Source organism: Hibiscus syriacus, unplaced genomic scaffold (assembly GCF_006381635.1).
Source record: "Hibiscus syriacus cultivar Baekdansim isolate YM2019G1 unplaced genomic scaffold, ASM638163v2 tig00110114_pilon, whole genome shotgun sequence".
NCBI classification, from domain to species: domain Eukaryota; kingdom Viridiplantae; phylum Streptophyta; class Magnoliopsida; order Malvales; family Malvaceae; genus Hibiscus; species Hibiscus syriacus.
Window position 1 is genome coordinate 3,430,667 of NW_024062594.1, and position 16,683 is coordinate 3,447,349.

General features: G+C 33.2%; 1 protein-coding gene across 1 annotated transcript; it reads right to left on the reverse strand.

Moving 5' to 3' along the window:
- Window positions 1-325: 325 nt before the first annotated feature.
- Window positions 326-1,195, reverse strand: LOC120215085 (MLP-like protein 31). The gene is made up of 2 exons (XM_039212863.1): window positions 958-1,195; window positions 326-858 (listed from the first exon to the last, which is right to left on the reverse strand). Exons 1-2 carry the CDS (start codon window positions 1,151-1,153, stop codon window positions 584-586), a joined length of 471 nt encoding a protein of 156 aa, XP_039068794.1. The 5' UTR covers window positions 1,154-1,195; the 3' UTR covers window positions 326-583.
- Between the last annotated feature and the right edge of the window lie 15,488 nt (window positions 1,196-16,683).

The following is a 16,683-nucleotide window of genomic DNA, read 5'->3' on the forward strand; positions in this document are numbered from 1 at the left end:
ATTAAAATTTTGAGTTGAATTATATGCTAATAAAAATATTTTTAAATTTGAATCAATTTAAAATCTGATTTTGTTCTAATAGTATGAATCTAATCGCCATAGACTATCATGAACCTCCCGTTGTCATCTCTAAGCACTATTTGAATTACAATTATTGGTATAAATAGATTGGTTTTACTTGTTTAAATTACCCCTACATGATAAAAATACTCCAATGTGCCAAAATGTTTTTGAATTACCTGAAGTACAAAAATTTTAAAATACCTATGTGATGTGAAAATGACTACAATTCACTAAGACTTTGCTACCACACTCCAAACAAGTATAGAAAAAGCAGATTAATTATATATATCAAGCGTTATAATCCAACAACGTCATAAACAGAAGCATATAGAGCACACCATCACCCATTACACACATTCAAATAACAAACTAATCGTTCACAATCACAGCTACGATCTACCGATCTGCTGATATTATTGTACTAAATATAATACGTTGACGAACACTGATTCAAACGCCATAAACCCCAAGCCTTGACTTGATCATTATTTTTGTAGAAATTAACATCAGGTCATGTGGTTTAGGGTTTGGTAAGGTGAGCACCCATGTCTTTGGCGACTTCGAGCAGCATCGCCAATGTAGTCTCGGGATGAGCAATATCCTCCTTGAGCTTCTCGTATTCGAGAACCCATTGGACGACACAACCCTTACCTTTAGCAGAGGGAGTAGCTTTACATTTCACCACAACGCTCTTGAACTCCTCCAGTATGTCTCCTTCAATCACTCTCAAAGTTATTGAGTTATTCTTTGAATCCACCGATTCGACTATTTCCTTCGCCGTTTTGGGCTGCCCATCTAGGGTTCATACAAATACATCAACAATATAAAAAAGTTATTAATCACTTTACTAGAAAATCAGCTGGGACACTTAATATAAGAATCTATAAATCTTACTAAGAAAATAAGTCCAGCAGATGATGGAGCCCTCTTTGCCCCAATCACTGTGATGTAAATCGCATGCTCGAACATGGTTAGGGCTGGCGTTGGAGACATGGTGTGGCTTATGCAAGAGCATCTGATGGAACATCTCAGCCGAGGCCTCGATCTCCGTTGAATCCTCCAGTTTACCAGTTAGAGATGAAGACGACATAGTAATAATATTGTTTTACCCTTGATTTTTTTTAAAGATGGAGAGGTGTGTGTAATTTTGCATATCTTAGAGTCTCCTTTTATAGACATATTTCAATTCTCAACTTTGTGATTAACCCACTACACGTAATCACTGAAATCATTTAACAAAGGAAAACCCTTTAGTAAACATTTTTAATATGTAAAATGTGCTGAAAATATTTCCTCAATTTTTTAAGAATTGTGAGCCGTTCATTTATTTAGCTAAATAAACAAATACACATGCTTGGTTGTAGTAATGTCTTTAATTCCGAATAAAAATTACTAATAGTAATCTAAGTATAATTGTTGATTGGTTAAAATGGGTTGCGAAAATATTTACGATTTACCCCTTTTGATTTAGGTGGAGAGTTATAGTCAGTTAAAAATCGATCATTGGTCGGTATGGAAGTGCTCTATTTCTATAAGGAGGTGGAGCAGAGAAGAATATAGGTGAGATGGTTTCATAGAGTTCTCTTCCCTTCTCTCGATCATGTTCAAGAGATTTTATAGAGGTCTTTAGTGCAAGTGTTAGTCGTAGGTTATAAGGGTTATAATGGCCACTACCCCTTATTTTTTTTATTTTTTTTAAAAAATACATAGGTAAATACCAAATTAGACCTTTAGTTTAAGTCTATTTTGATTTTGTCTCTCTCATTTTCTATGGTTAATTATACACTGCTCCTCTTGAGCTGGTACCCTGCATAGGCTAGCAGGCTAGGTGGATTTGGTTCTTATAAGTCACGTGGGTCTGTCAGAAGTCATATTTACTAATCGTGATTTTTTAGGTTTAGTTGTTCTAGACCCTTTCCCTGGATTCGTCCCTTTATGTCTTCTAAAGTATCGGGATGATAGTACTTCAACAAATATTACGTAAGGATTGAAGTTGTTGAATACTTAATGAAAGTGTTTCAATCAATTTTTTGCTTAAGTAAGATCAAAAGTTATTGAAGATTTTTCTAATAGAATTTTGTTAGAGGAAGAGATTGTTAAATGTTGACTCTAATTAGAAATTAAGTTGGATTTTGCTGTAACTCTATTAGTTGAAGATTATTTGGTGATTAAGTTTATTTAGTAAGAATTCTAAGTGAATAAAGAATTTTGGTGATCAAGTATTTTACTATAAATTGAGAGTATGTTTTAACCTTTATAATTATGAGAGAGAATTATTTTAGAGATATGTAATCCTTTTTATAGTCTTTACAACTTTTGAAGTTTAAGTTTTGTAAGTATATTGAGAGACTGATATGAAATGCATCTGGTTTTTATATAAATATCGAATTTTATGATACATGAGATATCATGTATTTTTATCATTTATGATTTATATGTTTATAGTAAATTATTATTCTTTTCATCCGTATAAATAAACACACTAATTACATTAAATTTCATTTCTTATATATAATTGATATAATATTATTTATTTTCACTTTCAAATTTCTAATAACGTTATACAAATTAATAGGACAAAATTGACTCATTCTTAGGATCACTGACCTTTGGGATTAAGATAACGTGTTTAGTTCGCCTCTTCCATTTGGTACTAATCAATTAACAATAATAATAATACATATTGGAAATAATAAAAATAATGATATTAAATTGTAGTAAGTTGTACTAAAACATTTTTTATTAATAAGATTCTCTAACGAAGACAAGGTTTTAATTTGCACATTTTTTCAATAACAAGAAAAACCTCTTTTTTAATAGATAGAGTCCAGTTAGTAAAAACCAGTGTTATTAAAATCGGATTGGACCGGCCAGTTCGACCGGTTAAACCGGGAATCAGTTGCCTATCTGGTCCGGTCACCCTATAAAACCTATTTTGCAACGAACCGGTCAAGAACTGGCAAAACCGGTGTGAACCGGCCGGTTCAACCGGTTTTTTTTTTTGTAAAAAAAATTAAACCAAACGACGTCATTTGTTATGATTTTTTCAACCCCAAATTTATTTTATGATTATGATGATTGATACTTGTATCAATTATACTTTTTTTATTTAGTTGTTGATGAATTTCATTAGGTATTGACCTTAAATATTATGTTGTAGTTGATTTGAATCATTTTGTTTCACTTGATTTTATGGTATTTAACTTATATATGTTATGACTTGTGATATTTTTATACCTTTTCATATTGTGAACTTAAAAAGAGTATTATATATATATATATATTAATATTACTTTTAATATTATGTAAAATTTTTAAAAAATATTATTTTATATAAACCGATTCAACCACAGTTGAACCAGTGAACGAATACCTTCACCGGTTTAAGGTCAGGTTTTAAAAACATTGGTACAAACTATGCATAGAAGTGACTTAGTTCTACACCGACTTTACATTTACCCACAGATAAAATTTTACAGTCACATTCTTTTCTTCCGTCAGTATAGTCTTCAGTACTTTTTTTTTACAGTTTTCTATCCATCAATTGTTTTAGTGAGATACAATCTGATGACAGGAATATGATAAAAATGACTATATATAGACATTAAATTATGTCGATAATCAACCTTAAATAATTAAAATTTATGATTTTGAATGAATTCATTATTGACTTAAGTAATTAAAGGAAGTTTTTTTCCGCTTTGAAGTTATGGGTTTGAACTGTTGTATCTGTATGGGGTGTGTTTTATCAATAGTTAAGGAATATTATGAACATATATTATCTTATAATTAACTTGTACTATTTTTCTAACTTTTTTTCTAAAATATGATCTCTATTATTTTTATATTTACATTGTACCATGGTAAATCCATGTTATACTCTATTATTGAACCTCACTTGATTAAAATTTATTATTAAAACATAATTATATTTATGTTAGTTAAAATTAAATATTTTGATATATTACAGTGTTTAAAAACTTAATTTATAAATTATAGATTAAACTTTGTTTAAAATCTTTTAAATATTTTCAAAATCTGAATGGTGGAAATTAAAAAAAATGAATGCCTTTGTATAATTTGATTTAAACACCTAATCTAAATTTAAAATTTTAAAGCTAGTCCTCTATATTGTAATCGATAAATTTTTTATATTTTTATTTTTACTTTTAATTTTTATTTTGTAGGTTACTTTAATAATACATTTATGTATGTATAATCTATTTGTTTAATATTTAACATTTCAGTTAGATATATTAATCAAATTATCTAAATAATTAAAATATGTATAGTTAAGACTTAAATACTAAAATATTATTGAGCTACCATATTTGGTCAGATGGTCAAATTGTTCATCTTTATTTTCTCATATTTCCTTAGGTCATGAGTTTTAGACCCATTAGGATCAACCCCTTTCCTTCCCCTAGATTCATCCTATTTCTCTCTTCTCTAGATATGATTAGTATTAGATTTAAAATTTGTCAAAAAAAAATACTAAAACATTATTTGAGTCAATTACAACAGTGCTTTGAATAAATGTTAAATGTTATAATCATTCATAATCAATAATAAGATATTATAATACAATTATTTTCCCTATGATTTTAGGCATGAAAAAAAATTAAGTGATCTGAATTTAATTTTTAACAAATTCATTTTTAGTAAAAGCTACTTTTCTTTATATTTGTTGTGGTTATATAATAATTGTTTTTTGCATGAAACTCTAATCAAGTTGTAGATAAAAAAAAATTAAATCTCGGGATCAAATTGATAGAGTTTTATAAACATAATTTATTATCAAATATACAATATGAATACTTTTGTATATCGAAATATTTAATTTTAATTAATATAAATATGATTTGGTCTTAATAATAAAGATTCAGTCAAGTGATATTTGTTAATAGAGTGTGATATAGATATACCATGATACGATATAAATATAAAAGAAAGTAGAGATTATATGAGAAAAATAATTAGAGAAATATTTTTTTAACTCTTGAATCTCACGTTGATAAGAAAACAAAAACTAACATTTTAATTATATATATATAAATGAACACAAAAAATATTTCTTATTCACGAAGTCAAATTTCAATTTTAATTTTTTATAATTTAATGGCTAATCACGTTAATTGAATACAACTTCACCTTATATGTCAGAAAAATGTACTATTTTTAAAATTAATGGTAATATTTGAGAAAGTCTTACTTTTCCATAAAATCTTTATATTTTGTAAAAGAAATCTTTTGACATTCACTTCTCATAAAATAAAATAAACCCAAATATGATATAGCTGAAAAACGAGGATGACACAACACTTTCGCGATCAATAATTGCAAAATAAATAAATAAATAAATAAATAAACCCAAATATGCATTGTGTCTATATTTTTTTTATTAATGTAAGTATTTTAAATAATGTTTGTTTAGAATTAAGACTTTAATAATAAAAAAATGTTTTTTAAAAGATTTAAGTTCGAATAATTAGATTTGTAAGGTGCTTACATGTTGTTAATTGATTAAAAAATTCTAAATATCCACCTTATAATCATTCTAAATTATTAAAAAATATTTATTTCAAATTTTCTTAATCAAAGAGATTAAAATTGAATAAAGTTTTAGATATGGATGATAATTATTTTATTTCTAAATATATTGCTTAAATCATTACAACTTTGGTTTTCTTGTACAAAAACTGCCATGGTCAAACAATATAGGATTACCATTTATTTAATTAATTTCATCACACAAATAAATTGACAATCCCCAAAAATACAAATTGAAGTGTGTGAGGGTGGCATGCTTATATGTCACTACACCATTCTTAATTAATATTTTTTTAAATGTTTACATGTGATTATTAATTAGTGATATGATCATCTTTTAAATTTACTTGTGAAATGATATATATTTTTTATAACTATTCTTTATAAATTTTGCTTTTATTGACAAAGAAAATCCCCCATTACGAAACAAAATCTTAGAAGTCGTAATTTGGAAATTTAGGATTTTACGGCACGTTTATTTATACTCCTTATAATGGCTCTACAAAGATCTCATGCAATGTTAGGCTCAGTCAATGATGAAAAAAATAGAGCAATACCTAATTCAATAGGGTTATGGAGAATTGAGAGTTTATCATATTGTTTTTTTAGAGAAAATAACTTCAGTGACCAAAAATGCCTTATAATATACGATTTTAACCAACTTTTTTTGGATTTGCCAAAATGACCAACTAAATCGCAATGCGATCGATAATTCGCAACGCGATCTCCGGTATCGCAAATCAGTTTCCAGATTCGCAATGCGATTCTGACTATCGCATTGCGATTTCCCAAATTCGTGTTGCGATTTTCCTAATTCGCAATGCGAATACGTAAATCGCAACGCGAATTTGGAAAATCGCAATGCGATTACGTAAATCGCAATGCGAATACGTAAATCGCAATGCGATTTACATAGCGCCATACGTATTAACGCGTATTTTTTTTCAAATTCCAAACACGAATATATTAATATATCGGAACACTGAACCGTCCACAGTATATCCCGTAATCGTAACTCATAACCTAAAACCCTAAATCACAACTCAGTCTCATCTCCATCTCTCACTCTCTAAGGTGACATCCGTCCCCATCTCCGACGAAATCAGTCCCCACGACGATATCAGTCTCCATCTCCGGCGAAATCATTCACAGTCAGAAATGGAAAATCAACCAAATCAACCATCGAGGGTTAGTTTTTTTAATTATTTTTATTTTGAAATTTTTGCATTATTATTAGGTTTTTCATATTGAAATTGATGATAAGTTTACTGGTGTTTTCAATAATAGATTAACCATTTCACTTAGATTGCTTATTATATTCATTCGATTGCTGCCAATACTGCTAAACTGTTTAGTCTTTAACCCTGTGAAGTTAGTATTTGTCTTTGTTTCGTCTTTTGGTTGAAGTAATGCAATCCATTCAAGTTTCTTTCAATTTTAGTATTTGAAACCGAGGATGACTATCGAAATGCGATTCTGTCGTTGCGATTTTCATTTCGCGTTGCGATTCTTGCGTTGCGATAGTCAAATTCGCGTTGCGATAGTCATTTTCGTGTTGCGATTTTCATTTTCGTGTTGCGATTTAAAGTTTCAGAAACTATTCTTCTTCTGCAAATTGAAACTTGAATGAATTGCATTACTTCAACTAAACAACAAATACTAAATTCACAGTGTTGCAAATTTAAGTTTGAAGAATAAACTACTACTCTTTATGTTTATTGTTCATATCTTCACAGTGTAGTTTTTGGTATATCTAAATTGGTATGTTTATTGTTTTTGCAGAACTTTTATTCGGCTCAATTGACCTTAAGAAATAAAGTAAGTCTGGCCAAAACAATTGCGTCGAAGCTTTCACCTGCACAAAGAAAAATATTTGAGGATACTTGCTTCGGGCCATGGCTGAAAGTACAACATCCGGGTGGAGATGCTATGTTGACCCATCTGTTTCTTCAAACCATGACTAGCGATCTACCAGAGACTATACAACGTCGTGATGAAGAGATATGGTTTGATTTTTCACCGGAGTATACGTGTTTTGGGTGGGAGGAGTTTTGCTTAATCACCGGTCTACGCTTCGGACACGATGATGTAGATCGGTACACTAGACATATTACCTGCCTAACATGGTTTTCCCGGGTTTTTCCTGAGCTATCAACAGAGAAGTCGAATTTACACGTGGAAGACTTGACGAGATTATTGAATAAGAAAGATGGTTTTACTCGGATGGATGACGTCGATGTTGTCCGAGTATGCCTTCTAATACTTTTTCAAGCCGACTTTTTAGGCAGAGAGGCCCGACAACCTATTTCTAATGATCTAATTAAATTGGTAGAGGACCTAAATGCATGGAACCTATTTCCGTGGGGTTCGTATCTATGGAGAGCTACATGGAATAAGTTGTCGTCTGCCTTTAATGATCGGAAAAGTTTGCGTGGCGATGTTTCAAATACACTTTGTCAGACTTTATTTGGGCCTTTAAGGTAATAATATTTATATAATGTTTCCAAAATTATAATCAATTCTTTAACAATTACTAATGTTTGTTATTATATTGTTTGTAGATTTGGATATTTGAGGCATTTCCCGCCATACAGACATATGCATTAAAAACTTCTAATGATATTCCTAGGGCTATTTCCTGGAAGAGGAAACGGTCCTTGCAGCAATGGGAAGATTTACTACCGTATACTACAATAAATAATGTAAGTTAACACAAATACTACCATATGTTTATAAACAAGTTATTAGCAGTACATGTTTAACTTTGTTTGAGCTTTTATATTGTTAGGAGGCCAACACTCCATTACAGAGGCTGACACCCACGGAAGCTGAGCTTGCCACTGATTGGTGGCAAGCTAGTAAGCTTTTTTCTAATGGCACGGATGATGAGCAGCCACCACTTCGAGAGCCATCACCTCACCCAGAGCCATCACCTGATCGACCCGAATATACACCTCCACAACGAGAGTCATCACCTATTATGTCACATCATCGAGCCTCTTCTCCACCATCACCTCATGATAGGCAACCGGAAAAGATGCCACGACGTTTATCTCCCTGTTCTCCATCTCCACCTCCACGGGATGAGTTAGGGGAGTTACGTAATGTGGTCAATGCCTTGCGTGAGGAGGTCGGTACTTTACGCGATGACAATGGTGCATGGCGTGTTGAGGTGTCTACTTTACGTGGTGAGGTACCAGCTCTACGTGAGATTGTAGCATCGTTGCAGAACGAGGTTCATACTCTACGCAACGAGGTAAGTTTAATATTTTTCATATTTAACTTGATGATGAATTTACTCGTAATTTCACTTAGATTGCTTAGTAAATTCATTCGATTGCTGACAATACTGTTTAACTGTTTATTCTTTAACCCTGTGAAGTTAGTATTTGTTTTTGGTTGTCTTTTGGTTGAAGTAATGCAATCCATTCAAGTTTCAATTTGCAGAAGAAGAATATTTTACTATCGCAATGCGAAAATGACTATCGCAACGCGAAAATGACTATCGCAACGAGAGAATCGCAATGCAAAAATGACTATCGCAATGCGAAAATGACTATCGCAATGCGAAAATGACTATCACAATACGAATTTGAATATCGCAACGAAAGAATCGCAATGCGAGATGAAAATAGCATTGCGATTCTCTCGTTGCGATAGTCAAATTCGCATTGCGATAGTCAAATTCGCATTGCGATAGTCATTTTCGCATTGCGATAGTCATTTTCGCGTTGCGATTTTCATTTCGCGTTGCGATTTTCATTTTGCATTGCGATTCTCTCGTTGCAATAGTCATTTTCGCATTGCGATTTTAAGTTTCAGATTCTATTCTTCTTCTGCAAATTGAAACTTGAATGAATTGCATTACTTCAACCAAAAGACAAATACTAACTTCACAGTGTTGAAAATTTAAGTTTCAAGAATAAACTACTACTCTTTATGTTGTCATTGAACCTGCACTAAACCTATATGTTTTCCTTTTAAATGTTTATATAAGTGCTTACTTCTGGAATGTTATCTGATGCATTTTGTGAACAATGATATAATAATGACTTGGGTGAATACCGTGCAAGTTTGAAATATATTTGTCTTTGTTTTCACTGTTTAATATCATGTCTGTTTATTTAATGATTTATGTATTAATTTATTTTAGCGGCTCGCTAAGGTGGATGCTTTACGTCGGGTTTTTCTTGCAAGACGAAGTTCACGCATCAGACGGCGTGCACGTGCCATTACGTCTCCGTTCACCCTAATAGTGCGAAGAATCCGTAAGAAAAAGCCCGACTCATCTGTCATCGTTCAAGAGGCCTCCCCTATCGTTCAAGAGGCCCCTATCATCCCTCAAGAGTCCCCTCCCACCGTTCAAGAGGCCACTGTCATCGTTGAAGAAGTCCCTCCCAACATTCTAGAGCCCGATTCACACGGCGTAATATATCAAATTATTGAGAAGCCCCCTCACATGCCAGACATGATGGATGACTGTTGGCTTTCGTATAAGTTACCGGCCAGTACCATTCCGGCAGATGAAGTAGAGAGGAAACAACTACCGGAAATAATTCTGGATAATACCCTTTGGGCTAAGACCGCAGTTGATTTTTATCTACATGAGCGGAGCCAAGGGTGTTACGCTGACATATACAAACTTAACGATGATATGCATTTGTTGATTGAATGGTCTTGGTGGGGTGTATTATTAGGGGTTGAAGACAACGGCTATTTTGATGGGGGGTAAGTCTTATATTTCTTCTTATATTTCAGTTTGATTAATTTTTTTTTTAAATTTATGTAATTCACTAATATATGTCTTTTTTTGTAAAACAACATATTGATGCATGGGTGACATGTCTTCTAATTGTAAGGAAATTGAAGAAAAATATAAAAAAAAGCGCGATATACAATTATGCCGACGTCTTTTCATGTAGTTCACTTGAAGAATCAACGACATGAATCATATGTGTTGGCTAATGGACAAGCTAAACTTTATCCTGCATGGTGGGAGGTCGATAAGGGTAGTATATTTGTTTAAATATTTTAAAGGTGTTCATAAATAAGTGCGCAATTTGAATTATTATATTTCGATGCAGGTGTTTATCCCTGTTTTGGATCGTACTCATTGGCTTCTCTTCGAGCTTCAGCTCCCATCCCTAAAGACAATAGTATATGATAGCATGATAAATTACATATCATTGTCTGATTTGAGAGATATTATTAAGGGATGGAGCTCTCATTTGGCTAAATTCTTGGATGCAATTAATTATTGGACTAAGTCTGGAAACAAGCCAAAGAAGTTCAATGTTACAGTTATCAGAGACGAGACCGCGCCACAACAAATGAAGGAAGCCAGAGGGGATTGTGGTCCTCTCGTATGCATGTGCTTGGAGCGTTTGACGACAGGAAGTACATATTTTCTACCTCTCACCGATAGAGATAGAGGTGCAGTAGGCTTGTGGTTTCGGCATTTTATGGCTAGAACGATATATGCGAGACGCTGCCTACCTGTATCCGCGTTATGAAAGTGTCCATAAACAATTTGTAAGTCAAATGCAAGTGTTGTTAAACATATACACTCTTTGTGGTTTGAAAATGTTTGGTTAAGTAGCTAGAATTCAATAATTTACTGTTCGTAGGTTTTAGATGTATAGAAAGTGTTGTTGATTCAATGTTTGGTTTTTGCTGGTTAATCCTGAAGTGAGCTGCGTGAAATGGATGTATGGGTGCAAAAGTTGATTTCATTATTATTTTTTGATTGTTTAATTGATTTGTAAAAGATGATTTGTAAATGTTGATTTGTTTAATTGATGTGTACATAATATTTGTGCTTGTTTAATTGATTAAAATGTAATAGTTGATTTGTTGATTTCAATCTGCATTATGTTGAATGCAAAACAGACTATCGCAACGCGGAAATGACTATCACAACAAGAGAATCGCAATGCGAAATAAAAATTGCAATGAGTGAATCGCAATGCGAAAATGAAAATCGCAACGCAAAACTAATTTCCCGTTGCGATTTTCATTTCGCATTGCGATTTTCATTTCACATTGCGATTTTCATTTCGCATTGCGATTTTCATTTTGATTTGCGATTTTCATTTCGCATTGCGATTCTCTCGTTGCGATAGTCATTTCCGCGTTGCGATAGTCAATTCCGCATTGCGATAGTCATTTTCGTGTTGCGATAGTCATATTCGCGTTGCGATTTCCGCGTTGCGATAGTCAAATGAATGTCTAATAAGTGATAACAACTGAACATATCATAGCAATGTTCAAACTCAAGTTACTAATACATGCCTAACTGAAAATGTTAAAAGTTCACACATAATATACACATAATACAACGTTTGCATTTAAAAATCACCTAAGTTAACAGTCCCAAAAGGTGAAGCCGGTTGTGATTGAGATTTTGATGAGGATCCATATTTTGGTAGAGGAAAAGATGATTGTGATGGCACTGGTGATCCACATGTCAACCTTGTATGACCACTTTCCTTGCACCGACTACATGTTGATATCTTCTTCTCTTCACCCTTAGACGGTATACGATCGTGACTTTTTGGTCGGCCAGGTAGCCTTCTGTCCATGGCTAGTGGCAAAACTGTTTGTAAGTCATCTGGTATGTCCCACTCAGAAGGATGTGTAATAGGGTAGACAATCTCGCCATAAGTCTGTCGATATACTTCTGTAGTGTAGCAATCCATAGCGTATGGGCTTGAATCATCTTGGTTTATATGAAGAGAAACTTTTATAACATGGCCACACGGATAACCAGATGTTTGCCATTTCATACAACCACACGTCTTTGCATTTAGATCGACAAGCCCATTTAAGTTATTATCCAGTACTTCAAACAAAGTGTTTGAACATGGTTCAACTCTCCATGACATTGACTTCACAACACGTTTCGTTATCTTTTTTTCTGTCCATGGTGTAACACGATGTTCCAATGTTCCTGTAAATTTAAATAAATAATACTTAGTAAAATATATGATAAGTTACGAATTTAAAGAAATAATACCTACATGGTTTCTTTTCTTGTAGTACCACTGTTGAATAGAGGCTCGAAAAAACTCCATTAACATAGTAATGGGTAATTTCCGGGAATGAAGACTTAGAGCGTTGATTGATTCTGCACTATTAGACGTCATGAAACCATATCTTGCTCCAAGTTGATGTACTCTTGACCATCTTTCAAACCCGACATCTTCTAGTGTTTGAGCACACTGAGGCAAAACATGTCTTAAACAGTTTATATGCTTATTAAAATCCACTTCCCGATAAGCTTTTACAGCCTTCTAGTATGTCCATTTGTGAGTTTTTATACCAACAGACTTTGATTTTAGATTTCTATACAAATGAACACCACAAAGTCCATGAAAAGCATCTGGAAAACACCTTCTAACAATGTTGTCAATTGAGTTTGCCCTATCGGATATGATTTCCAGATTGCTAATAGGACCTATGCAATCCCTAAGATGCCCCATAAATCATATCCATGAATCAGAGGTTTCAGATTTGCCAACCCCGTAAGCCATTGGCAGTATCCCATTGTTAGCATCCATGGCTACTGCTAATAAGTTTACTCCAAGGTATCGACCTTTTAAATGTGCTCCGTCAACTATAATAACTGGGCGCATGCAATTAATAAAACGAACGAATCTACAAAATCATATACACAAGAAATATAATCATTTAAATGTGAAATGCATGTAACTAAAAAAAATGAGTCAACAAAATTATATTGATTTACTAACCGCAGCACCAATGGCGATAAACAGCAACTCAAAGCGTCCATCTCTATTTGTTTTGATATGAGTTACCGACCTAGGATTTTTCAGCTTTAAATTGTGACAATAAGCCGACTGTTGGGCAAACGATGCTTCTGGTGACCCCCTCAACAATTCCAAGGCATAACATTTGCCTCTCCAAGCTTGAGAATATGAGATACTAATCTTGAACCGAGCATTCATGTCAGTCATAATTTCATGTCCCCGATATACCCTGCCATTCAAAAACATTAACTCAGCCAGAAAACCACCCAACACCTTTTTGTTTGCCTGTCTATGGTGAGAAAAAACTTGGGTTCTTGAACATGTATGTTTATCAATAAAAGTCCTAACTTGAAACATTTCGCAATCTTTTATCCCCTTTGCAATCATATGCCACGTACAGTTTTTTGTCAATCATACACCTTGTTTCGAAACGATCTTTGCTTGATTTGTTAACTTTTAGTTGATAGCCATCTTCCACACATTTCGTATACAAATCTATCTTCATGTCTTCCTTTGTATCAAAACAATCATCTTTCTTGATACGAATAATTTTTTTGTAACAATCAACTGTTATCTTTACCAACTCTTCTTCTGGTATCTGAAGTAATTCTGGCATATTCCAGTTATACTCCCGTGGCATTTTCTTCGGGGACTTTTCTTTGGGGATTTCTTCTTCTTCTTCTTCTTCTTTAGTGTTATATAAATTACAGAATGGATGTTCAACATGTTCATTTACAGTAGTAATTTTCTCCTCATTATCATCAACAACATCTTCCTCGGTAACGGCTATTTCATCATCAAAATTCAGGTATTGACCAATATCAAAATCATTACACGCAGGGTCTGTTTCATCTTCTAAAAAATCATCAAAATCCGAGTATTGACCAAGATCAAAGTCCGGGTATTGACCAAGATCAAATTTCGAATACTGACTAGTACTCACAATTTTTTCTGTTGGCTTATCATCGTCTAACTGGTCAATACGAAAACTGAAATTTGGTGCTGAAAGTTGATTCGAATTTGGATTAGGGAAAGGTTGTGGGTTTTGAGATTGTGTTTGGTATTGGAAATGTGGTGAAACAATATTTGCTTGGTGATGAAATTGTGGTGGAACCATTAAATTTTGAGCACCATAAACTGGGGTTGAAAAACTTAGTTGATTACTACCCGCTACTGACCCAACTTCACTACTTCTAGGTTCAACAACATACAATGTAACATCATCACTTGAAACACTAATGTAAGCAATGAATCGTTCAACATCTTCATTGTCGGTTAACAAATAAACTTTACCATTTCTCTGATAAGATAGCCTAAATCTACTTAGGGGCTCTAAATTCAATTTATTTGCAACACGTAACATTAGAGTTTCATAAGTTAACTTTTTTAATGACAGTTTTAGTTGAAGATTCATGGGTAAAGGCATATATTGTAAAACACCATGAACATTCTCCCATAACCCTCCAAAACACAAATCTATCCAAACATGATCAACATTAGATGATTTCTGTTGAAACCGTAAATCTTGTTCCTAATAAGAAACACTGTTCATCTCTAGTTTACGGTTGCTTTTTGAGTAATCTGTTTTCCAAAGCTGGGCTTAGAGTCGGTCTAGATGCCGTTTTTCCTCTTAAGAAACAAATAAATCTTTTTTCCTTAACGAGAGCGGGATGGGTAAAGAACAAAGAAACCGGTGAATGGGTTCGATCTTCTACTCCGGGAGCTAGTTCTTCACAAGCTCCACCCGAAGGTGATGAAGATCCCGAGCTTGAGCAATTAATGCAAGATATTGATGAAGCCGAAGATGAGCCTGATCAGCCCGAAGAGCAGCCCGAGGAGCAAGCACAACAAACGCATCAAATGCCTCCATATTTTCAATCCTTTATGGAGACATTCGATTTCTGATACGCTACCATGGACTCGCGCTTTTCCTCTATAGAGTCTCATTTATCCACAATGGGAGCTCAACAATTAGAGATTCTTCGGGAGATGCGTGCAAACAATGAATCAACCAACGCTCGTATCAATGAACTAACTCATGAAATGGCTGCTATTTGAGCTCGTTTTCCTCCTACCGATCCGGATGCTTGATTTTATGTTTAGCTTTAAAACTTTGAACAAAATGAATATTGTTTCAACATTTTGAATTGTTTGATTTTGTGGATTGTTGGATTTTGGATTTATGAATGGTGTGAACTTATATGTTTGGTGTTTTATTCATTTTTGCATCATTACATTATCATTAGCAATATGACCAATTTTGCCATATCACATTATTATGAATATGATTTATGAAACTAATGGCTAACCTCTCTTTTGATTGTGATCTTAGCAGCTTAAGCTTATAATTAATAAATCAATTGGCTAAATGATTTTCAAAACCTTGTTTTACAATGTCTTTTTGATTTAACAAAAAGGGGGAGAAGAATAAGTGTTAAATATTTTACATGATAAATTGAAGAAGTGTTAAAGTCAGGGGGAGTAATTTCAAAAACTTGATTTCAAAAAGCTTAAAATTACTAAAATGTTTTGTTATATCAAAAAGGGGGAGATTGTTGAAACATTTTAATATTTCGATATAACAAATTAAGTTAAATGGATTTTAAGATTTTCCAAATGATTTTCTAAGTATATTCGATATAACTATTCGAATATCAAAACATTACTCCAAATATTTAAAAAATCATTTTTAATCCTTACTTAAGTGTAAAATTAAGTTTTAATCATAAAACAATTTCAAAATAATTTTACAAAGTATTTCGAACCAATTCAAAGCCAAAAATTCCAGATTGCTCAGAGGGAACCGATTCCCCCCCATAGGAGGAACCGATTCCCCCTGAATGGTTTGGCTCCGAGATTTCCAGAATGCTCGAAGGGAACCGATTCCCCCCAAGGGGGTACCGATTCCCCCCTGTTCAACGGTCGAAATATTTGAATTTTACACTTAGGGAACCGATTCCCTATGAGGGGAACCGATTCCCCCCACGCTCCAAGCTGTTTTATTAAATGTTTTTACACTAAAACGACTATAATATCTTCTCTAATCATCCCCAACGTTCAGAAGTGATCCAAGGTGTATTTAAGCAAGCTTAGAAGCCATTGATCAGTAACAAGAAACATCAAGCAACTAGAATCAAGAGAGAATCAAATAGAAAACATCAAACCTCAAGTTTGAGCATCTCAAGCCTATTTTCATTCAATATTCATTTTGCTTTCAAGAACACTTTTTGTGCTCAATTGTATTCATCTTTGAGTGTTCTTTTCTTTGTTCTAGAATTGTGCAAACATCTTACCTTGTGAG